This window comes from Rhododendron vialii, chromosome 9a (genome assembly GCF_030253575.1).
Source record: "Rhododendron vialii isolate Sample 1 chromosome 9a, ASM3025357v1".
In the NCBI taxonomy this organism is placed as follows: Eukaryota; Viridiplantae; Streptophyta; class Magnoliopsida; order Ericales; family Ericaceae; genus Rhododendron; species Rhododendron vialii.
The window spans coordinates 3618145-3644261 of record NC_080565.1 but is presented as its reverse complement, the minus strand read 5'-3'; the positions used below and the strand labels follow the sequence as shown (position 1 = coordinate 3644261).

General features: G+C 38.8%; 1 protein-coding gene and 1 long non-coding RNA gene across 2 annotated transcripts; one reads left to right on the top strand and one right to left on the bottom strand.

Moving 5' to 3' along the window:
* Positions 1-693: 693 nt before the first annotated feature.
* LOC131299513 (putative disease resistance protein RGA3) lies at positions 694-24790 on the top strand. Its single transcript, XM_058325102.1, has 4 exons — positions 694-1530; positions 20918-22937; positions 24109-24708; positions 24762-24790. The coding sequence occupies exons 1-4, from the start codon at positions 796-798 to the stop codon at positions 24788-24790; spliced, it is 3384 nt and encodes a 1127-aa protein (XP_058181085.1). The 5' UTR covers positions 694-795.
* LOC131302005 (uncharacterized) lies at positions 6726-7490 on the bottom strand. Its single transcript, XR_009191512.1, has 2 exons — positions 7081-7490; positions 6726-7049 (listed from the first exon to the last, which is right to left on the bottom strand). It is a non-coding gene; the product is annotated as an uncharacterized LOC131302005 (long non-coding RNA).
* Positions 24791-26117: the final 1327 nt, after the last annotated feature.

Here is a 26117-nt window from a genome sequence, read left to right as displayed (position 1 = left end):
GGTTTGGGAAAAACAATGGAGGCACCAAATGGGGCCAAAAATACGTATCTTTTTGGGGCTTTTCGTTGGTTGGGTGTGCGTAAGTATTACTCCATCCGTCTCTAAATAAATGTTCGGCACACAAATCTAAGTCTTTAAAGCGATGATTTTTTTTGTAAAAAAATCAATTTTGTTTTCCACAAATCAATAGTTATCAATTAGTTCTTTTAAGTTGTGAAAAAAATTAGTTTGGATGAGTTTTAGAGAAATTTTTGACAAATTTTGTAGGGTTAAGAGTGGAAAGAGAAATGATTGAAAGCAGAGGTAATGATTGAAGAGAGATAGAGAGAAAAGTGTGAATAATGATTGGTGATAGGATGAGTAATGATTGGAATTAGGATAATGAGTATTTTTTGAGTTGAGAATTTTTTTTTCCAAAAAGAAATCCAAACAAAGCATAAATTTTTTAACAGAAAAAATGCATATTTGTAATAGCTTAAGTTTGTGCACCGAATATTTATTTAGGAATGCAGGAAGTATTTTATTTAGGAATGCAGGATTATTGTTGTGCTTTCTCAAAAAAAAAGAAAAGAAAAGTAAATAGCTGGGCTATGACCAAGACTTCTGTTTTTGTTTTTTATCTAAATGACCAGAGAAGACCTCGAACATGAAAAGTCCTCTACCATCTAGTAATTCTTATCCTCGATCAGTGGAAATCACAAAACCTCCTCTTTAACCTTGTATTATCATATTGCTCAATAAGCTTTTTTTTTTTCTTTTCTTCAAAGCCCAATTTTCTGTTTTCATAAGAAAAACATGGCTGAGGCTTTGCTCATCCCTGCAGCCAATGCAATCTTGAATGGGTTGCTTCCCCTAGCAACCAATCAGATTAACCTGGCATGGGGTTTCAAGGAAGGCCTCGAAAAACTCCGCGATAGGTTGGAAATCATTCAGGGTTTGTTACATGATGCTGAGAACCGTGAAATAACATCACATGCTATGATGCCATGGCTAAAGAGACTCAAGGATGCAATCTGCGATGCTGAGAATGTGCTGGATGAATTGGCCTATGAAGCTTTTCGAAGAAAGATTGAGGTACAAAACCGGATGAAGAACAAGGTGTGCAATATTTTCTCCCCCTCCATTAATCCATTGTCAATTCGTTTCAAGATGGCTAATAAGGTCAATAACATCAATAAAGTGCTAGACAGAATTCGTAAAGCAGCAAATGATGTTGGTCTTAAATCGGCTGAGCAACTCATAAGTCCTAGTACTGTTGAACTTATGGAATTCAGGAACACTGGACCTTCCATAGGTGATACAACAATTGTGGGGAGGGATGGTGATGTTTCAGTAGTGGTGGATATGTTACTAATTGGATCGAAAGTAGAAGGTGTTTTATGCGTCATTGCCATTGTTGGAATGCCTGGGCTAGGCAAGACAACTCTTGCGCGGGTAGTTTACAAGCAGCCTAAAGTTATGGAGAACTTTTGTGATATGAGTGATAAGAGTGACAAGAGAATGTGGATTTGTGTATCTAATAAGTTCCAGGTAGATAAGCTATTGAATGAGATGGTGGAATCTCTTAAAGGAAAGAAATCTAATATACAAAATAGGCAAGGAGTATTGAGAGAGCTTCGAAAAGAACTTAATGGAAAAAAATACTTGCTTGTATTAGATGACGTCTGGAATACGGATCCAGATTTATGGTCAGAACTGAGAAATTCTTTGATAGATATCGGTGGCTCTAAGGAAAGCAAAATTTTAGTTACATCCCGTAGTAGGGAAGTCATACAAGCACTGCAAGATTTACCGTCTTGCACCCATGAGTTGTTGGAATTATCGAAAGAGGATTGTTGGACAATGTTTAGGAATAAAGTATTTGCTAATGGAGGTCCAAGAGAAACTCAAACTTTATTAGATATTGGTAGAAGATTGGTAGCAAAGTGTAAGGGCGTGCCATTAGCGATAAATGTATTAGGTGGTTTACTTTACTCGAAGCTGAATGAACAAGACTGGGAGTCCATCGAGAAGAGTGAACTATGGAGTTCCCCAAAAAGTAAAAATAGAATTCTTACAATTTTGAGGCTTAGTTTCGACCATTTACTGTCACCATCTTTGAAACAATCGTTTGCATATTGTTCTATTTTCCCAAAAGACCACGTCATTTTAAAGGATGAGTTGATTCAACTTTGGATGGGTCTAGGATATCTTCAACCTTCATCAAAAAGCAAGTTGGAAATGGAAGAGTTAGGCAATGAGTATTTTAATATTTTATGGCTCAATTCATTATTTCAAGAAGTGGAATTTGACGAGTACAACAATATCACAAGTTGCAAGATGCATGATCTTGTACACGATCTTGCACTCCATGTATCACAAGGTACATGTTTGACTTTGGAAGCTAGTGAGGTAAAGAACAATCCTAATGTTCAACATCTGTGTTTGTTTTTAAGGGAAGAAAAACAGTTAGATATTCCAAAAGAAAATATTGAAAAACTGAGGACACTATTTTTAATGGAACATCTTCCCCAACGCACCAAAGATGTTAAGAGTATTCGTGCTCTGCGTTTGGCAAAATCTGGGGTGGAAGAAGAATGTTGTTCAATTTCTAACTCTATACATTTAAGATTCCTTGACCTCAGTAAGTCTTCTATTGTGAAAGTCCCAAATATTATCACCAAGCTCTACAATTTGCAGACACTGAAGCTGCCACGGTCTTTAAAAAAGCTTCCAAAAGATTTTCACAACTTGGTTAGCTTGAGACATTTCTATCTTGAAGGTAATGATCATGATAATAGGGAACTGATGCCAATGAAGATAGGACATTTGACATCATTTTAAACATTACCATACTTTGTTGTGGGTAAGGAGATTGGCCATAGAATTGAGGAGTTGGGTAGCTTAAGCAAACTAAGTGGTAGATTGCATGTGCATGATCTACAACACGTGAGAGACAAGGAAGAAGCAGAGAAGGCTAAAATATTAGAGAAATCAAACATTCAAGAGTTTCAATTGCACTGGTACAGAGACCTTGGAGACTCTGAAGTCCTTGAAGAGTCCAACAACAACCATGAGGATGTGTTGGAAGGACTCAAGCCTCACCGGAATGTTAAGGGACTAATTCTTACAAATTTTGGAGGAAGAAGATGGGCATCGTGGATGAGTACAAATGCTCGCTTGCTTCAAAATTTGGTGAAAATTGAGTTGAAAGACTGCAGATTATGTGAGCAAGTCCCCGCGCTCGGACACCTTCCGCATCTTGCATCTATCGTACTGGTGGGTTTGCATAACTTGAAGCGTATTGGTCCCATGTTTTATGGACCAGATGAAGGGATTGTTGGTAGTTCCGATGGTAGTGGGGTAGCAATTGCAAGAGTATTTCCAGCGTTAAGGAAATTCGAACTTTCTAATATGCCCCAGCTAGAAGAATGGTCAGACGTTTCATCATTGCCTGCTGTTGCCACGAGTATGATAGAGTGCTTCCCTCATCTCCATGAGTTAGATATCTCGAGTTGCCCCAAGTTGATAACTATTCCAGGTAATGTGTTATCCATTCAGCATTTACTTATTAAAGTGTGTTGTATCCAGCATAATTACTAAGAAATGAGGTATGGCCTGCCCCAGCTTATGATACAGGAAGAAGTGGATTTCAAAGATTGCTGCTTTAGGCTCGGTTTGCATTGATGCAAAATATTTTTGACCAAAAATTAGTTTTACGTAAAAGTTTTTACATGTGAATGAGTTTGTGAATTAATTTTATTTTCTGCGTTGTTTGGGTGCAATCCATAAACGTAAGTTCTAAATAGAAATTAGAACACCCACTCATTTTTACCACCATACTTCCCCTATTTTCTAATTACTAATACCCTTATCAATATTATGACCAAACTCAAAAGAATCATTTTCTTTTCTTTTTTTGAGAACAGGCAGGACGAAACTTTAGTTTCCTCCAATTGTATTTTTTTTTTTTCAATTCCTTCCACCAAATAAATTATTCTTACTATCATGTTGACTCACCAAGGAGAAATCCAAAAATGTGACAGTTTTTCATCCCCTAACTTATTTTAGTACTATTTTGTTTCGTTTTGAGTTTTGGCTATTCGACCACACATACCTATGCACATTGCACCAGTTTGTGTGCATCTCTTTCACATGCACATACCCTACAAAACCAACACATTTTTCCTCCACGCAGATAAAATAAACTCTTCCTTTACTTTCCACCCCTTTTAATTAATTTTACTTCAACATATACACCGAAAGTCATTCAATTTTCTCGAAATCACTACCATAATTGACCCCAACTAAACAATTAATTCTTTTACAGTTTATGGTGGAATGTTACTGATACTGTGTAAAGTTTATAGTATAAGATTGGTATTGTCTAAACCATAACTTGTTGCCAAGGTCTTGAGGTTCACTAAGGTTATGAGATGGGATCAGCAAGTTAGTTCGTCTTTAAGATGGAAGGACATAATTTAACTTTCTGATTTTTGGTTCGTAAGCCATTTCCCTCCCGTTGAGATAAAACATTTTAATCCCAAGTTTATGTGGACAAAGTCCCTAAATTGTGACAATAGTTTTGTGTAAGATATTTTGGTCTTATTACGGAATATTTTAAGCAATTTTCTTTGGTACGACACGTTGTGGTAAGAAAATGTCAATTTATAGTATTGTCCTAACAATTGTGGTTTCTTATATAATTTGTAGTATTTAAATATGTTTTCTTTTGATATGACACGTTGTGGTAAGAAAATGACAATTTTAGGTGTTGTCATAGCAATTGTGGTTATTTTATATAATTTGTGATATTTTACAAATATTTTTGGCTTGCGTATAATAATTGTTAATTCTGGTACAACATATTTTGATTTTGTTACGGAATATCATATGAGTCAAAGAATTTTTTGTATGACTCATTGTGGTAAGATAATGCCAATTTATGGTGTTGTTATAACATTTGTAGGTAGCATTATTTAATTTTTGATATTGTACGCATATATTTGGTTGGGGTACTAGTATTATGGATTCTGGTACGAATAATTATGGTTACATTAACATTTTTTTAACTATAGATAACCTGCTAATGACATATTTAACGGGTAAATTTTAAAGTACAAGTCGTAACTAGCATCATAAATATGCATTAGAAAATATAAAATTGGTATAATAAAAATCACAAATTATTATAATTTAGACATGCGGTATAACTTGTTTACCGTAACTAAAAAAAATTCCAGCAAATCCCTAATGCTTTGTTTGATACTTGTGAAAGAAAGAGAGAAGAGATCAGAAAATAACTAAGGAAAAAAATATGAGAAAAACAATACGAACCAGAAAACCTAGGGTTTCTAGAGGTGTTACAAATATACTCGTATCATTGCCATAACCTGTTGGGTCCAATTGACAAACAGAAGCAGCATTCAGCGGCTCGACATCCCTACAGCACCTTTGGATTCGCGATTGCCCGGAGTTGACGTTTTTGCCGGACGCGATTCTACAACCAACCCTTGTAGATATATTGCTACTTCGCTGTCCAAAGTTACAGACACCCATTAATCCAGAAGATGCATTACGCAGCCTCACATCCCTCAAGAAGATGGCTATTGTATCCAGTCCAAATTGGGGGAGTTGTTGGGAGGAGGGGCTGTTTTGCACCACCAGCCTTCAAGGATTGGTTATAGGTGGATTCGGAGCGGAGTACAGATATTTCCCCTGGCCCTCCACAAGTGCTGCATCACCACTATGGTGCCATCTAAGTTTATGGGGATGGCCAGAGGTCAAGTCTCTCCCCGATCAACTTGAGCTCCTCTCTGGCTTGATATATTTGGAAATTTGGAATTTCAGTGGGTTGGAATCTCTGCCGGAGTGCCTGGGCAACCTTTCATCTCTTAAATATTTGGAGATAAAGAACTGTCCCCTTCTTGAGAAAAGATGCGAAAAGGAAATCGGCGAAGATTGGCACAAGATTGCTCATATTCCATGCATTGAAATAGGTAACTTTATTCTTCGAATTGCATGTTTTATTGATTTCCTCTCTCTCTCTCTCTCTCTCTCTCTCTCTCTCTCTCTCTCTCTCTCTCTCTCTCTCTCTCTACACGGGTGTGTCTTGTCCATGTGCGTATGTGAAATAATCCTTGGAAATTTTTATCTGACCTAATTATTTAGTGTGATACTTGGGCTTTCAGACGCTAGGAAAATACAGTGGAGCTGAAGTGTACCCTCTCCATGCAGATAAAGCATGAAAGTCCCTTGCCAATCAGGTAATTTACCAATTTCTGCATCTTCTTTTTGTTTGCGTTTTTTAAGACTGATTAGTCTTTCAATGTCAATAAGTGGTTGTGTTCTCTCAATCTTACAACCGTTATGATTTGTGAGGCCTCTGCAACAATAAATCAGCGAACTCTGTTGAAGAAAGTAGTTCTTAATTATTTAGCTCCTTGTGTATTTAAATCCTGTAAGTGAAATGGTTTTAGTAACATGTTTTTCGATTAACTGACCACTCAGTGTACATACAAACTGAAAATTCCCAAGAACCAGTTAATGACGCATCTTAAGAATTGAATTGAAGTATGTGCTAGTGCATTTTTAATGGTTTTAGAACCCTGTTGAAGAAAGTAGTGGAGATACGATTTGTGAGGCCTCTGCAACAATAAACAGCGAACTCTGTTGAAGAAAGTAGTTCTTAACTATTTAGCTCCTGATGTATTTAAATCCCGTGATTTTTAATGGTTTTAGTACCCTGTTGTGTTCACTGAGCACTCAGTTAGAAACTAAAAACTCTCAAGGTGAACTTGATGACGCATCCTACGAATTGAATTAAAGTGCACTGGTATCTCTTTGCACAATGTTGTAAGACTAGGGAACAAATTAGCTATGAGGCTTCTTTTTCTTTTTTGCCCCTTTTGCACCATTTCTAAGTGTTTTTGATTCCTGAGTCTTTGAGACAATGTGTATGCAAAGTCTGTCTGACAAACTCATGGTATGACTTGGGTTCTCAAAGGTCTTACTTGCTCATATATATTTTTAACACTGTTCTGCACATTTAGTTGTTTTAGCCTTGAGTTCTTGGAGAATGATTGCCACCTGGTTGACTACAAATTGAAAAAAGAGAGCTTGCAATCTAAGCGCTTCTTGAAGAAATCAATGTTTGTTAAGGTAGGTTAAATTGAGGCTTTTGATCTAGGAGTTCAGTGTTTGATCGCACAAAAATGGTGCTAGAAATAATGTTAAATAGGTGAGCTAGTCTTAGAATCTTGAGATAGAAATTATAGTGTTAATGCGTTATCGATTATCCTTTTTCGTCAATCAAGTATTGTCGAGGAGCATTGCCGGGTCTATTTTTCATAGCTCCTTCTAAAGCAATATATCAAACATATAAATTGCTATCTTGTTATGCTCCTTGTTTTCCTTTTTATTTTCTTTCTTCTGCCTTGGATGAGTTTATTTTTTTGGTTGTCCGCACTTTAAAATTCACCACATTTAAAGGCCTAAATATTTTATCACCACTGCAGTATTGTATCCAGCAATCCTACAGACTGTGATACCTTAACCACTAACCAGTCGGCTGCACTTTGCATTTTCCTTGAAAGCATGTATATGCACTGTCTTATTCCTGTCCTTTTCCCTTCTTCTCCCTTGTGTATGGTTTATTGTGTTTGTGGTAGACCTGCCCATTGTAGCTTCCTATTCTTTTACTATGCTACTTCTTAAACAGATTGGTCAATACTTGCTAATGGATATGAGAATATTACACACATAGAGACTGAATTGGCTCCCATGTTTGTCGAGCTGGCACAAGTTCACCAGGTAAGAGGACATTAGTATACACTATGGGCCCGTTTATTTGACTGGAATGAGTATCCAAATATTCAGTGTTTGGTTAACATTTTTGCGATCCCGGATTAAGCATAGCTCAGATATATTACTTCACTAATCCGCGTGGGATACACAATACCAACCGAAATCTAACAGATGCATTGTCACTGCAGTTGCAACATAAAATCTCGTATCATTAAGTGGTCCCGAGCAAACTTGATCAGTTGGTGGCGAGCGGCTGCATGCCACAGAATTTCCAGCTTGCTATGGTCCTAAAGCTTTCACCTAAACAATGAGAAGCAATGCACAACCACCTTGCGTTCCTTTACTGCTTCACTCTAATAGGATTGATCAGGTCTTGAATTCCTCTCTCACATCGATCTTTCACATTTCTGGCAAAGCAATTTTTTCCCTCACATGTTCTTGTTTTCTTCGAATTCTTTTATGGAAACACTTCGTGTTCAAAGAATTTTATCAAATGATTTGATTTGCAGGCTGCATCCAAATGGTGGCTGCTTAAGGCGAGAGGTCTAACAGGGCAATCCAAGTGACTCGTGCCAAAGTAGCATTGCAGAATGGAGTTGCAGAGCAATCCAAGCCGTCTTTACACGAAGGTGTTTTCCTACTCTTTCCTTTCTGAATGTGCCCTTGCCAATCCCGATGAATCCCATGCCTCACACAGTGATCCCCCTCCAACCAACACATCCCTCAGAAACTAAAGCACTGTCCCCTTCCAACACACAAACGAAGACAACTTTTCCATCAAATCCCTCAGAAATTGCATTAGCGGCAGATGTACGATGGAGCCAGCTGTCTGGTTGCTTGCGATAGCATCAGAATTCTACCCTCCACCCAACTCTGCTTGTCGTACAAGATCAACTGAACGGATGAATTATGACATTTTACAAGACTTGTAGCCAGCCCCCACAATCCTGTTCTCAGAGCAGGTGACCCCTTGCCCTTACTCTACTTTGCTATGTACTCCTGTCCTGTGTACAACACTCTTCCCTGCCCACCTTCAAAGTCAGCCGCACTATCGTCCTCCATTCATTATGTTAACGGGAAATCTTTTGCCCGCAATCCGCTCGACAAAAATTGGTTTCCCAATGATGTCCATTGGCCGACAGGCCTAATTTCAGTAAATCTTCCCAACATTCCTAAAAACATGACATATAATGACCTTAATATCGTTCTTTTTAGTCGTTGGACTGGGGCTTCATGTCCAAATAGCCAGCCTCAAATCACATTATCTTTCTATTTATGGAGAGTTAACTTTGAGTTGTTTTTTCTTTCTAAGATGGTAACTCCCATAGTCTCTAGCTGTTGAATTTGTAAAAGGAAAGCCATATTGATATGAAAACTATCCAATTTCCAATATATCGGTCCAATTGTCATTTATGCTCTATAGTGAAATGTTTAATGCTATTTTGCAGGATTTAGGCTCTTAAGACTAATTCCTCATGTCTTGGCTTCTCATATGAGTTTGAGAAGCTGCTAGATTCTGATGATGTCAAATCATTCAAGCACCAAAGTTCATTGATCAGTGTAAGTTACCTTGCTACGGACCTCCCAAGTCCCAGGAATACATGTGGTTCCTTTCTTCTAATGAAATTCCCACTCTAGTAATTTCAAAAGAAGAGGTGGGAGTAAGCTGTACTTTTTTAGCATTTGGCTTTCAATCAGAAAGTTTTATTTCATGGCAGAGATCATACACAGCTGCTATGTATTCTTGTAGCTTTGTAATTGAGCTTCCTATTGAGCCAACAGAAAGTTGCATGATAGTATCGTAGGAAATGCCTTGTAGCACAGGTTTTTCCACATGTATTTTTGGTAGGATAGTAACAGATGCTCGGGGGTTTATGTTTTCTACAACTATTTGAAGTCACCTAATAATCAATGGTGTTAGAACTGTGCCTAATTATTGCTCTTTTGCAAATAGTTGTCGAAGGCTTTTTTTTTTTCTCTGTTAATTTGACATGTCTTATTAGAAAACCTTGGTCATTCTTTGATTTGTTTCCCTATTTTGACAAAGTTATTTGTCTGATTTGTTACTTCCAGCATGTAGCGATTTATTAACTGAATATTGTTGTTGGTCCCTATTTTTCTTTGTTTTATGATGGAATTCGGTTCAAGTACAAATTAGATGTTCTTCACTCTGTCATGTCAAAAATTTTGTATGTTGAAGTGCAGAGCATGGTTTATAAATGTAAATGAATAAGTTGGTCGAGCGTTTTGGTTCACAAAGATTATGTGTTGCCTATGGAGCACGGGTACCGGTACGTGGTACTGGTATGGGTACGGAAAACGGCAAAATCCCAAAAAAGTAGGGTACGGGTACGGCGGGGGTACGGCGAATGTATATATAATTATTTTCTATTTTTTATTGCATACAATGAAATAGAAACTTATTTTACCAACAAAAAGCAAAATCAGTACAAATATACATATCTACTGCATATCTATTAGTATTCAAAATTTCAGACACATATATACATATACATTACACATGCATATATTCGTACATATATACAAAGAGAGATTATTTCAATCGATAAAAAATATATATATAGAGAGAGAGAGGGACGAAGAGAAGAGAGACGAAGAGAGAGACAGACAAAGAGAGAAAGAGAGAGGAGAGACAGAGAGAGAGAGAGAACTTACATTTTTTAGTTACCAAAAAAAAAACTTACATTTTTTTTTTTCCGATTTAGCGCCCTAGATCGATCTCCAAGATCTCGGCCATTTAATATTGTGTTTATAAATGACAAATAAATTACAAAATAAGCCCACATTTTATAATTATTTACAAAAAATCCCAGAAATTTTGAAAAAAATTTCATTTTGGGCTAAAACGTACCCTTGCCGTACCCATGCCGTACCCTTGCCGTACCCGTGCCGTATCCAAAATTACCAAAAGTACTTGATACAATTTTGCCGTACCCGATACGTTTTTGCCGTACAGCCCGTACCCACGCCGTACCCGTACCCGGTACGCGTACGGTGACATTTCCGGAGTACCCGTGCTTCATAGTGTGTTGCTCAGGACTGGCAAAATGCAAGTGCTTAAGCTACTTTCACATTGGTATACTCGAAGGTATTAAGTTCTTTTCATGTTTCTCGTGGTATTAGACTGTTTCAGAATCTACTCTTTGAATAACTGAAATGTTCCTTGTTTTTTCCATTTCAACCGCAAGCCAATGTATGATAGTTGTGTACTTAATGCCTTGAGTTTTGAAATCTGCTGAGCTTTCTATTGGGTTCTGAGTTTAAAGTACTTGGCCCAGACTAATCACAAGAAGCATCAAAGTCTCTAGGCATGGAGTGCTTGGTCAAACAATTAGTGTCTTTAGACTTCAGGTAGCCATAGCTCTTTTGACATCATTTGGAAAGCTCTTTTGAAATCATTTGGAAGTGTTCACTGGTCAAATGTGGTTCTTCACACACCTAGTACTACTAAGTGCTTTTGCCCTTAATTAGGGTCATTTTGTGTTACTATAACTTTGAGTATTTAGGTTGTTACTATCAAATTTTCAATCATTGTTGGTTAGGAGAGAGTTACTCCGAATTTGCCATTTGTCGGTATTTAAACATCAGTGCTAGGCAACTTAATGGTTAGGAAATTGAAATGTTTGTTAACTAGGTGCAGAAATAATATTTACGATTTCGATTCTCTATTTACCAAACATTTGTAATCAGTTTCACTTACTATGTGGAAACTCATTCTTCTTAATCTTGAAATCTGGAGCAAAAGGGTAAGTAGAAACTGCTCTGCACAAGCACATAAGTAAAATTATTTTTTGACGCTCTGATAAATTCTTATTCCAGGCTCTAGTGTCCTACCAATTTCCATGCCTTGATTCAAGCTTCTGTTACCCCATCCTATCTCCACTAAAGAGTGTCGCAAGTGGTAAAACTATTAAAGATCTTCAAAGAATCAGGTTTCTCTCATTAATAGGTTCTATATATTCAAATACTTAAAAAGTCTGTGTTTCATCTAGAGGCCATTTGATTGTGAAGTTGATAGTACTCATTTAATTTAAGCCCTCCAATACTTTCTTTTGGTTCTTTTATTCAATTACTTGGTGAATGTAATGGGTTTCACGGGTTTTCAGGTTATGTGGACTGATGGATGCGAAATAGAGTTTACGGAAGGCTCTTGGAGTGTTGCGGAGGAGCTTGCAGATCCCCGCCATGTGCGGCTATACACCCCTTTGGACAAGTGTAATATTTTTGGGGAATTTGAGAAACTTGCCCCAGGTATATTAAACTCCAATGTTCTTGCCCAAAGGTTTGGCAAAATTGAACCAATGCCCATCAATAGTACTGTTTTGCTCCTTTGACTTTTTAGTTACTCTTTTAACTTGTGCATTGACTTGGCATACACTAATCTTATGGTTTATTTTTAACTTATGGAAAAGAAATGAAAGTTTAAACCTTATTTGATTTCAGAGAGAAAAGAATAGAAACTGAAAAAATATAGTTAAGTGCACAATGAAATTATAAGCACAATCATATGTACGTTATGTATAGATGGGTACTTAAATATTTTTCGTTGGCATTTTCAGTGTAGTTCGGTCAAATGTAAATTAAGGTATATGTTATATGTACAACTCCTTTTTGTTTAACATTTCAGTGTACTTTTTTTTATTACAAAGTAGAAAAAAGATTTTGTATGTTGTAACTAATTGACCCACTGACAAGAAATCCCCGCCCCGCCCCGCCCATTCCTACTTCTTACTCTTAAAAAAAAAAGCTAGTGTACTAGACAGGCCTAGCAGAAAACAAGGCTAAACTGGGCCAAACACAATCTGGGGGATTCCCCATTTCAAACCTAGCCTGATATTTGCAGGGGTCTTGGGAACCTTCCTCCACGAAACAGCACGTGATTTCACTTCATCCACTATCATCTTGTCAACAGCTTCAAGGTCATGACAAATTTGTCATTCATCCACTATCATCTAATCTATTGAAGGCATATGCGTTGCACATGGCAAATTTGTCATGCCGCTATACAGTGGCGGATGCAAGATTTGTGTTTAGCAAGGTCTGGATCACTTGTATTTTTATATCATCAATAATAAAAATTGTATCATATATGTACATATTGCTACTCGCGAGGTCCGAAGAAGAGACATCATTATGTGTATATGCGAAGCCACTGTTTAACTTTATACATGCAACCTGAAAAATGATTGATAACTTGAAATTTTGGGAAATCGATGATCAAGGTGCATGAGCACTGAGATGCTATGGTGGAATTCGAATATGAATAGAAGAAGATCCTCAACACGAGCCAACACATTCTTACTTAACGAAATAAGAAGAAAAACAAGATTCTTTCCTTTGATTTTTTCACGTTTTGTTTATTTTTCATCGATCGCTTGATGTTTTGCTAAACGAATCTGGTGAGAAACTATGGGTTCACCATTTGGTGTACACTATATTGTATGGGGCCCATTTCGGAGTGCCAAATTAATAATCAGAGCCTTTTAATTTGTTTAAATTATCGTTTCAAGGTCCTATGAAAAAGCAGCTCATTCTAATACCAGGAAGGGCTTGATTGTTTTTTGTCCCGGAATGCGCAGGGACAAAATTGAACCAATCGATCAAGTTACCGATATTCGAATAAACTGGTTTGTTAGAAGGACTCTAAAAATCATGTTTAAGTTAGAAGTCAAGTTTCATAACCACGAAAAGAAACCCCATGAATTGCCCAATCGAGAGTTGTGTCATGAAAGCTTGCTACCATGGTGAACATTGAGCCTTCGTTCATATGAATTAAAGGCCAACTTTCAATCAAACTCTTATGAAAGGCCAACTTCCCCACATGATCGGGATGGTTTTTTAGAAGCTTCGTACCCTCCTGCACAAAAGCATTGAAAGCTTAATTTTAGGAAAGGAAATGAGAATTGGCCGGCCTGCCATTTTTGAAAATTGTATAGCTAAGCCTCCATTCATATCAATAGAGTTTTCTTTGTTCAAAGTCAACCGTTGGAAATATGGTGATTGGTGGAGGAGGACTTGGAAGTGTAGCTTACTTTTCAATTTTCATGTTCTACGTCGGTCATTGCCAGCCTTTAAGCTTTACTTTTCAATTTTCAATAGAGATTTCTTTCAAATTCTACAGTTTGAAACTAAGAATGTGCAAGTTAATTGACTCTTCGATCATAAGAATCAATCAAGGCTTTAGACTAGACACAAGGGCTGGGTATCTTCTGTTGACTTGGGAGGCCATGGTGGCTCCCATCTTCTTAACTCCTCTCTCATCCTCAGCCATTTGGGTTGCCATCAGCAGAAAATTGTGTTGGAAATTTTACAGAATTTCGGATGAATGAAACCGGGATTTCTGGAGGGTCTTCCGAGTCAACCGGTCCCGGGTTCGTTGTATCCGAATGCATCACAATCAATAGACGTATTGATGTGTGCGGCTGTAACTCCCATAACCTCTCCACCTTGATGGCAGTATTATTCTTCCCCTTGATGGCTGGTTTCAATTTGGGGGTTTCGCATTCCATTTAATTCCAGCATTTGTGGGGATATCTCCTTCGGCTATATATTGGTGCATTCCGTTTCAAAACGAGACCAAGAAAAATGCACAGCAATCCTAACAAACTCTGAAATTCATTCTTTGAGAGAGAGAGACAGATGTTTGTTCAGTTCGCCAAGGCGGTCAACGGCGGTGTTCCGACGGCTTGCGGTTTAGCCAGCCAACCCTGGGAGGAAGACGCTGGTGCAACCTACAACACCCACGGTAGGCAGCGAATCTTTAATAAGGTGACTCGGTTCCAATTCAGAAAAGTTCTATTTGTATCTCGTGTGGTTAAATCTGCTCGGTATTTGTAATTTGTTTCGATCATGTAATTGTTATCAATGAAATTGTTCTCTGGATTTTTTGCCTTTTGCCGAATTTTTCCCAACAAACTTAAGAAAGATTCTTGATCTCTGATCGGCAAAAGAATTCCAGAAACTAGTTTCTGTTATGGACTAACTTTTGGGTTGCAAGAACATATTCATGACAGATTAGTTTCCATGGTGGAGTACCACTGGTGTATGGCGATTAATCAATCTGCTCGGTAGATTGATTGTTGATTGATACATAACAGTCCTCTTTGAATAAACTATTGTCTTGTTTTATCATTACAGAGAATATAGTATTCTAGTTTGATGATTCACCGAGCATTTACTAGCTAAGCTGCTGTCTTTTTGAGACTTGATTGCATACATGGACATGTGAATAGAAACGCATAAGTGGAGTTTATTCACATTAGAAAGGTTACCGACGAAGAGCATTCGGTTGGTAAAGGGACAATCAGTAGCGTGAGTGGTTATTTTCTAAATTCTTTTCGACTCTTGATTTTCGGACTAACATTTCACTCTGGATACAGTGTGGGATCTATATTCGAGTTTTGAGACCAAGTCTCATACATGACTACAAGATTATTTCCCCATAGTAGTTAATTGTGTTCTGATTAGTGAGAATGTTGGCTAATAGTTCGTTGGATTTTATATTAAGCCAGATTCTGATCGCTAGTCTTCGGCCGGAGGGGTTTATTGCACAAAAACGCCAGGCACTAATTGCACTAATAGAACTCTGGTTCCAGGGGTTCGGATCGGACCGGCCTACTTTGAGTGGATTAGAGCCTAAAACGGTGTTTTCTTTTGTGGGTTGATATTGGTTCAGGAGAAATCAGATCTGACCTTTGGTTGGTGGAAGCTTTGGATGTTTGTTTTCCACAGGTGATATATGGAATGAATCCAGAATTCACGATGCTCGGCGTCAACTTTACAATAAATGTTTGGGTTTGGCCACGGTCAGTCGTGCGCGACTCGACCTCGAATCGGCTTTGTGGTGAAACTGTATTGCTTCGGCTTAGATCAGTCGTGCGTGACTCGATCACGGATGTTGGTGATTGATAGGCTACGGCCTCGGTCAGTCGTGTGCGACTTGGCCTCGGATCAATAATTTATACGGCTTTGGAGTGGCGCACTCAGCCTCGATCCTGCTTATGTTCTGCTCGGCTTGGACCGTGCGCGGCCAATTGTGTTGGAAAACATGTTCTTGGTTTCGGACAAGAGCAGATGGGGAACATAAAATTGATTTCTGATTTGAGAAATTTTTAAAATCATATTGTATATGATTTGTTTCGTGTTGAAACAGGGAAAAGGGAAAAAAAAAAAAAACTGTTCTTGTTTTTACTTGCATAACAGTTAATGTTTTGGCATAATTGTGAAATTATTGCATTATGTATGTAAATCCCTGTGGAGGTTTTTCATATCATAAACTACCGTTTTGGATAATAAAGGCAGTAGGTCACTGATTGCTATTGTCTTGTTTGGTTTTGGGAAATCAAAACTGAGGTATTATTTTTCAAACATTAATTACTTTGTTAAAAACAGTGGATCCTGAACATCAGGTTTGTGGAAAAACCGTGTTATTTGGTTTTAATGGAAAAAATTGGAAATCGGAAATGGTGGGAATACTTGTGATGGTATTGTCCCAAGTGATTTATCCACAACTGTCTGGTGCGCCAGTGGTGGTTCCTATGGGAACATATTCCTCTCGTTTAAGAAATGAGGAGGATGGGCAAGTGGTTGCCGTTGTAAAGGTTTAAGTGATAAAGACTTCTTTTCAATTAGTTGAAAGAAGCACTAAACCATTTAACTTAATTCGCACTGAGGTGTGGGGTTTCAAAGTTATGTCCAAATACGATGTGGCAATAAATACTTTGTTACTTTTTGTTGATATTAACATGAAATATTGCTACGTGTACTTGCTCGAGAGCAAGAACATAATATTGGATAAAGCTCGTTCTTGTTAAGAATGAAGTTGGACATCAACTTAGCTAAGATTAAGGTGGTCAGAAGCGATCATGGTGGTGAATTTCAGTCACCATTTGGAGAATTCTGTGCCCAGCACGGAATTATCTATGAAACCACGGCACCTTATTCGCCTCAGACTAACGGTATTGCTGAGCGCAAGAATCGTACATTGAAGGATATGATGAACGCAATGTTGATCAGTTCTGGGTTGCCTCAGAACATGTGGGGAGATGCTGTTCTCACTGCTAATTATATCCTCAATAAAATACCTCGCAAAGATGTTGGTAAAACCCCGTATGAATTGTTTAAAGGTAGGAAGCCTACCTATACATTCTTACGAACATGGGGTTGTCTCGCGAAGGTAGCTGTACCTCCTCCTAAGAAGGAGAAGATAGGCCCTAAAACCGTTGATTGTGTGTTCATCGGTTATGCAGACGATAGTAGTGCCTATCGATTTCTTGTGTATAAGTCAGATATACAAGATATTCACAAGAATACTCTCATGGAGTCTAGGAATCCATTGGAGAGTCAAGTTCTGCTAAACGGACCTTGCATCCGGCTAATGAAAGCAGACGAGGCCAAGAAGAGGAAGTTGATGTTGAACCACGACGTAGCAAGTGAGCTAGAACATCAACATCTTTGGTCCAGATTTTCTGACTTATCTGGTAGAGAATGAGCCTCGGACGTACCAGGAAGCTGTAAGCTGCCCTGAGGGTCCTTTGTGGAAAGAGGCCATTAAGAGTGAGATTGACTCCATACTGCAAAACCATACGTGGGAACTGATGGATTTGCCACTAGGCAGTAAGCCTCTCGGCTACAAGTGGATCTTCAAAAGGAAGATGAAAGTAGATGGGTCAATTGATAAGTACAAAGCTAGGCTTGTTATCAAAGGATACAGACAAAAAGAAGGCCTAGATTACTTTGATACTTACTCACCAGTCTTGAGGATTACTTCCATCCGGATGATCATCGCGATCGCAGCATTGCGTAACCTTGAGATACATCAAATGGATGTAAAAACAGCTTTCTTGAACGGCGATTTAGATGAAGAGATCTACATAGAACAACCCGAGGGTTATTTCGCGCCAGGCCAACAAGGGAAAGTATGTAGGCTTGTTAGATCATTGTATGGTCTAAAGCAAGCACCAAAACAATGGCATGAGAAATTTGACAATGCTGTGTTGTCAAGTGGTTTCAAGATCAACGAATGTGACAAGTGCGTTTATGTCAAAGACACAGACGAAGGGTACGTCATTTTGTGTCTCTACGTTGATGACATGCTCATTGTTGGTAGCAATGAAAGGGTCATTCAATCTACCAAAGACATGTTAAACTCAAAGTTTGACATGAAGAATATGGGCCTTGCAGATGTCATTCTAGGTGTCAAGATCACCAGAACATCTGTCGGACTTGCGTTGTCTCAGACACATTACATTGACAAGATTCTTGAAAAAGTTCAACTCGTCTGATTCAAGTGTCACAAGAACCCCTGTGGATTTAAGTCTACATTTATCCAAGAATGGGGGGGAAGGCGTATCTCAATTAGAGTATTCTCGGATAATTGGGAGCCGGATGTACCTGATGAGTTGTACAAGGCCCGATATAGCTTATTCGGTTAGCAGACTAAGCAGATACACGAGTAATCCAGGTCGTGATCACTGGAAGGCAATAGTCAGGGTTCTGCACTATTTAAGGTATACTCGTGATTTGGGGTTGCTCTACACCAGATATCCAGCAGTACTGGAAGAGTATTGTGATGCAAACTGGATATCCGATATGAAGGACTCAAAATCCACAAATGGATATGTCTTTATACTTGGTGATGCAGCTGTTTCTTCGAAATCTTCCAAACAGACGTGTATAGCAAGTTCAATGATGGAATCAGAGTTTATTGCTCTAGATAAAGCATCTGAGGAGGCCGAGTGGCTCCGTCAGTTTTTGAAGGATATTTCAAGATGGCCGAAACCTGTGCCAGCAATCAGTATCCATTGCGACAGTCAATCTGCAATTGGTAGGGCACAGAGTAATATGTATAATGGTAAGTCTAGACATATTTGACGTAGACATAATACCATTAGACAACTACTCTCAAGTGGGGTTGTCGGTATTGACTATGTGAGGTCAAAGGACAATATTGCGGATCCGCTAACCAAAGGGTTAAATCGAGAGTTAGTTGAGCAAGCATCGAAAGGGATGGGGCTAAAGCCACTACGCTCATAGTTACCGCGGGGGTAGCCAACCTAGCTGACTGGAGATCCCAAGATCTAGGTTCAATGAGACTATCTTTTGCGAATAGCTGAGAACGATCACTGAGGAGACTCGGTCTCCTGCCCATTCCTATGGTGTAGAACAGTGATACCTGTAATTGGAAAGAGGTTAAGCATTGCTTTTAATGACTCCTATGCGTTGGATTGCCAGACGGGGTATAGCAGGATACCCTTTATAGGAAGGTCACCTATGTTAGTATGAAGTGGGGCCGCTTCTTTGAGAATTGTGGCGAAATTCTCGAGAAAATACTCGCAGAACCAGGAAGGGGGTGTCATGGCCAAAATGAACCCAACAGTGAGAACTGAACTACGTCAGGAGAAGTCCTGTGTGACGTCTATTGTCTTGGTTTACATCGGCGGCGGAACAGTTCAAAGCGGGACCGCACACTGGTCTGCCAGTAAACCCGATAGGCTATCACAAGGGAAGGTTCCAGGCCAAAAGCCACCTATCCTATGCAGGAATTATCCGTTGTCGCTCTCTCGGATCAACTTTGTACTCTGCGCCAGTATGCCTGCCAATTCCATTCATGGGGGGGATTGTTGTAAATTTTACAGAATTTCGGATGAATGAAACCAGGATTTCTGGAGGGTCTTCCGAGGCAACCGGTCTCGGGTTCGTTGTATCCGAATGCATCACAATCAATAGACGTATTGATGTGTGCGGCTGTAACTCCCATAACCTCTCCACCTTGATGGCAGTATTATTCTTCCCCTTGATGGCTGGTTTCAATTTGGGGGTTTCGCATTCCATTTAATTCCAGCATTTGTGAGGATATCTCCTTCGGCTATATATTGGTGCATTCCGTTTCAAAATGAGACCAAGAAAAATGCACAGCAATCCTAACAAACTCTGAAATTCATTCTTTGAGAGAGAGAGACAGATGTATGTTCAGTTTGCCAAGGCGGTCGACGGCGGTGTTCCGATGGCTTGCGGTTTAGCAAGCCAACCCTGGGAGGAAGACGCTGGTTCAACCTACAACACCCACGGTAGGCAGCGAATCTTTCTTAAGGTGACTGTGGTATCACACAGGACTCGGTTCCAATTCAGAAAAGTTCTGTTTGTATCTCGTGTGGTTAAATCTGCTCGGTATTTGTAATTTGTTTCGATCATGTAATTGTTATCAATGAAATTGTTCTCTGGATTTTTTGCCTTTTGCCGAATTTTTCCCAACAAATTGAAAAGTAAGCAAGCAACACTCCAGCTCCTCCTCCACCACATAATTCTTATCCTCCATAGTATTCAAAACACCCCTTCTCTTTTCCCTTGTATTATTTTCTCCAAGGTCCCAATTTCTGTCTGTTTTCATCACAAAAACATGGCCGAGGCTATGCTCGTCCCTGCAGCAAATGGAATCATGACTTTGCTTTCCCTAGTAACCAAGCAGATTGACAATCCGATTAAACCAGCATGGGGTTTCAAGGAAGACCTCAAAAAGCTCCGTGAAAGGTTAGAAATCATTCAGGCCTTGTTATATGACGCTGAGAAGAAGAAAATAACATCACAAACTATGATGGCGTGGCTAAAGAAACTCAAGGCTGCAATTTGCGATGCTGAAAATGTGCTGGATGAATTGGCCTACGAAGATCTTCGAGGAAAGATTGAGGTACAAAACCGGATGAGGAAGAAGGTGCGCAATTTATTCTCCGACTCTAATCCATTGGCATTTCGTTTCAAGATGGCTAATAAGGTCAGTAACATCAATAAACTGTTAGACAGAATTTGTAAAGCAGCAAATGATGTTGGTCTTAAACCAGCTGAGCAACTCAATGATGCTATTTTTGAACCTAGGGTACTCAGGACGAGTCTACCTTTTATAGGTGATACAGAAGTTGTGGGGAGGGATGGTGATGTTTCGGTAGTGGTAGAGATGTTACTACGCTCTGACATAGAAGGTGAGTTACCTGTCACTACCATTGTAGGAATGGCTGGGCTAGGAAAGACAACTCTAGCTCAGGTAATTTACAAAAAAGTGGAAGTTTTGAATAGTTTCGGAGAGAGAATGTGGATTTGTGTCTCTGATGATTTCAAGGTAGTAAGGCTTTTGAATGAGATGGTGCAATCTCTTACTGGAGATAAATCTGAGACACCAAACATTGAGGGAGTAGTGAGAAAGCTTACAGAAAAACTTAATGGGAAAAAATACTTGCTTGTATTAGATGACGTTTGGAATACAAATCCAAATTTATGGGTAAACTTGAGAAATTCTTTGATAGGAATCGGTGGCTCTAAGGAAAGCAGGATTTTAGTTACTACCCGTAGTATGGACGTCGTATCAGCAATGCGAACATCCCCATCTTGCACCCATCAGTTGACGACACTATCGGAAGTTGATTGTTTGGCAATGCTTAGGAAAAGAGCATTTGCCAGTGGCGGACCAAAAGAAAGTCAAACTTTATTGGATATTGGTAGAAGAATTGTAGAAAAGTGTAAGGGTGTGCCATTAGCCATAAACTCATTAGGAGGTCTACTGTACTCGAAGCAGAACGAACAAGAATGGGAGTCCATCGAGGAGAGTGACACATGGTGTTTACTGGAAAATGAAGAGGGAATTTTTTCAGTATTGAGGCTTAGTTTTGATCATTTAACGCCACCATCTTTGAAACAATCGTTTGCATATTGTTCTATTTTCCCAAAGGACCATGTCATTATCAAGGACGAGTTGATTCAACTTTGGATGAGTCTAGGATATCTTAAACCTTCTTCAAAAAGAAAGGTGGAAATGGAAGAGTTAGGCAATGAGTATTTTCATACCTTGTTGCGCAATTCATTACTCCAAGAAGTGAAATTTGATGAGTACGACAATATCACAAGTTGCAAGATGCATGATCTTGTTCATGATCTTGCACTCCATGTCTCACAAGGTACATGTTTAACTCTGGAAACTAGTGAGGTGAAGAATTATCCCGATGTTCAACATCTGTCATTGGATTTTACAAAAGAAACACGGTTAGATGTATCAAAAGAAAATGTTGAAAAACTAAGGACACTATTTTTAAAAGGACATCTCCCCCAGGACACCAAAGATCTAAAGTGTATTCGTGCCTTGCGTTTAGAAGGATCTTATGTGAAAGACGAATATTCTTTTATGCATTCTTTTATGGGAAAAGAATCTTTTTTGGAAGAGTTGCCTAGTTCAATATGCAAGTCCATACATTTAAGGTTTCTTAACCTCACCGAGACTTCGATTATGAAAGTCACAAATTTTATTACCAAGCTCTACAATTTAGAAACACTGAAACTACCAAAGAATGTGGAAGAGCTTCCAAAAGATTTCCACAATATGGTTAGCTTGAGACACTTCTATCTTGAAGACAATGATCGAAATAGGAAATTGATGCCCATGAAGATAGGGCAGTTGACATCTTTGCAAACATTACCATTCTTTGTTGTGGGCGAGAAGAGTGGCCATAGAATTGAAGAGTTGGGTAGCTTAAGCAAGCTAAGAGGTAGATTACATATTTACGATCTACAGCACGTGAAAGACAAGAAAGAAGCAGAGAAGGCTCAAATATTTGGGAAACCACACATTCAAGAGTTGCAATTTCACTGGGACGAAAACCTCGAAGAGTCCGACAATAACCATGGGGATGTGTTGGAAGGACTCAAACCTCACCAAAATGTTAACGGACTAATTATTCAAAATTTTGGAGGAAGACGATGGGTGTCGTGGATGAGTAGAGATGCCCGCTCGCTTAAAAAACTGGTGAAGATTGAGCTAAGAGGTTGTATGTTGTGTGAGCAAGTCCCAGCGCTCGGACACCTTCCGCATCTTGCGATTTTAAAAATGAATGGCTTGAATAACTTGAAGCGTATTGGTCCCGAATTTTATGGACAGGACAAATGGATTATCGACAATCGCGGTAGTAGTGGGGCAGCAGCTGCAGGAGTATTTCCAGCATTGAGGGAATTAGAACTTGTTGATATGCCTCAATTAGAAGAATGGTCAGACGTATTGACATTGCACGCTTTTGCCACGAGTATGATAGACTCCTTCCCTCGTCTCAAGAAATTAGAAATCAGGAATTGCCCCAAGTTGATAACCATTCCAGGTCAGTTGTTACCATTCAGTAGTTACTTATTATTATTATTTTTTTCATTTTCATCATAATTACCATTAAATGTGGTATAGACAATCCCTGCTCCTACAGGAGGATGTGGATCACGAGAACATTGCCACTTTAGGCTCTATTTGTGTCGACCAAAAAAATACTTTTACGTAAAAAAATATTCATGTGAACTAATTGTGTGAATTTTACTTTGCGTTGTTTAGGTGCATGCCAAAAAATTAAGTCGCAACAGAAATCGTCTAAAATTTATGGAACTAGATTGGTGTTATCGAAAGAAAAAGTTGCTGTCAAGGTCTTGAGGTCCAAGTAGGTCTGGGATTAACAAACTAGTTCGTCCTTAAGATGGAAGGGCGTAATTTAACTACAATATTTGCTTCATAAGTCATTTTCCTTTTGTGGAGGTAAAATATTAATTTACCTTTAAAAATAGTGTACAAGAAGTTTATGCACCAAACACCCGAAATTGATAAAAATATTTTTAGTCCAAACAAACAAAAGCCGTAATTGAAGATTGAAAAAGAAGCCGAGAATCCCTAATGGCCTATTTGGAACTTTTGGAGAACGAGGGAAGAGATAGAGAAAATAATTAAAACAAAAAATGAAAGGAAAATTTTATTGTACTTGACTGAGTATAATTTTGTTTACCCTCCTTTAAAGAGGGAGAGTATTACATTTCCTGTGATTGGTGGAAATTGTGTAGAATTAGTTTGTAGTGTGACCCACACAATTTTGTTCACCCTTTTTAAAGGAGGGTAATGTTCACCTTATTACTCCACTAGGGTTTGCTCGTGCCTGAAGGCACGGCACAACGTGAGAACTAATTAGTGGTAATTGTGCAATTAATATTGTTTGAGAGAGAGGGAGAGCCGTAAGATTTATGAAGAAAATCAATGGTTGGGATTTATAGAGAGATAAGATTCAAAAACCATTTTCCCTTATTATGTAGATGGTTAGGATTTATAGAGAGATAAGATTCAAAAACCATTTTCCCTTATTATGTAGATGTTTCTAACAAAGAAAGATATGGCAATAGTAGAAATAGATGGGCTGAGTTATTTGCCAAATCAGCTGGAAAACCTAGGGTTTCTTTAGAAGTTAGAAATTTGTGTATATCATTACTATAACCTGATGGCTCTAATTGACAAAACAAAAGCAGCGTTCAAGGGCTCGACGTCCCTTCAACAACTTTCAATTGTAAGGTGTGATGAGTTGATGTGTTTGCAAGGAGTGGTGCTCCAACCAACCGTTGTAGAGATAGAAATATGGCGGTGTCGAAAGTTAAAAACGCTCAATGCAACTGACGAAACAGAAGCACCATTCAACGACTCGACGTACCTTCAACGACTTTCGATTGATGATTGCCCGGAGTTGATGTGTTTACCGAAAGAGCTACTACAACCAACCCTTGTAAAATTACTCCTATGTGATTGTCCAAAGTTAAAGACATCCAATCCAGATGCATTACGCTGCCTCACATCCCTCAAGAAGTTGCTTATTAAATCCTGTCCAAATTGGGGGAGTTATTGGGAGGAGGGGCTGTTTTGCACCACTAGCCTTCAATCATTGACTATAGGTTTATTCGGAGAGGAGTACAGATATTTCCCGTGGCCCTCCACAAGTGCTGCATCACCACCATCATGCCATTTCACCTCCCTGGAGTCTCTATATTTATTTGGATGGCCAGAGGTCAAGACCCTGCCTGATCAACTTAAGCACCTCCCTGCCTTGAGAAATTTGTATATTGTGCAGTTCAGTGGGTTGGAATCTCTACCAGAGTGCCTGGGTAATCTTTCATCTCTTAAAAAGTTGCATATACGTGGGTGCCCCCCTCTTGAGAAAAGATGCAAAATGGGAATCAGCGAAGATTGGAGCAAGATTGCTCATATTCGAGAGATTCGAATAGGTAACTTATTCTTTGAATTGCATGTTTCATTGATATTCTCTCTCTCTATCTCTCTCTCTCTCTCTCTCTCTCTCTCTCTCTTGTGGATTACTCACATGGGTCGTGTGTCTCTGTGTGGCTTGCCCAGCGTGTGCGTGAAATAATCCATGGAAAATTTTATCTACATTTTTGTTTTATCTAACCTAATTCTTTTGTGTGATTATTGGGCTTTCACATTCACAGGATTCGGAGTCGGATTCGATTAGTCACCTGCCAATCATGTAATTTCAGACTGCTTACTCTCTCAATGTCAATAAGTGCGTCATTTCTCTCGGTCGTACTCCTCTTAACTAATTAGCTGCTTTATGTATTTAAATCCTGTGAGTGAAACGGTTTTAGTAACCTGTTCTTGTGTTCACTGAGCACTCGGTGCAAATACAAACTGAAAATGCTCAAGGTCCAGTTAATGATGCATCCTAAGAATCAAATTAAAATGCACCAGTACCTCTTTGTATAATTTCGTAAGACCGGCGAACAAATTAGCTATGATACTTATTTTTCCTTTTTTTACCCCCTTTTTCAGCAGTTCTAGGTGTTTCAATTCCCGAGTCTTCAAGACAGTGCGATATGCTAAGTCTGTCTGGCAAATTCATGGTAAGACTTCGGTTTTCAAAGGTCTTATTGGCTCATAAATATGTTGTTAACACTTTTCTGCACATTTATTTGCTTTAGCCGTGAGTTCTTTGTCTCTGTTCATATTTTTCGAGAATGTTTGCTTGCTGATTGAATGCAAATTTTCCAGAAATTGGTAAGCTTGTGATCTAAGCTTACCCTTTAGAGGCGGATTTATGGCTAGATGGAAAAGTCCAATCTCAAAACTGGGTTGCTGGGACTTATTTCAACCGTCACGGCTTAAATCTCCATTTACATCCCTAAATGCCTGCGCTTTTAAGATAGTTGAAGGTTCAGCCATAACTGCATTGAGTTGTGTCAGTAATTTTGCTGACACAAGTCTTTAACATCGCAAAATGATTTTTCATATGCAAATTTACTATTTAATACCTCATGATCTTGAATTGAAGACGTACTTTGTTTTTCTCCAGGATGAAGGAAATTTGAATTGAAGACGTAGTTTTTTGCTTCGCCTTCGGGGTCTTTTGCTTCGATCCTGGATCTTTGCAATCTATCATTCGGAGAATCATAGACTGTCAGACAATTCAGACCTTTTCTTTTCCGTTTTTCCCAAAGGATAGTGCGTTTCTGTAACTAGGAATTGATAA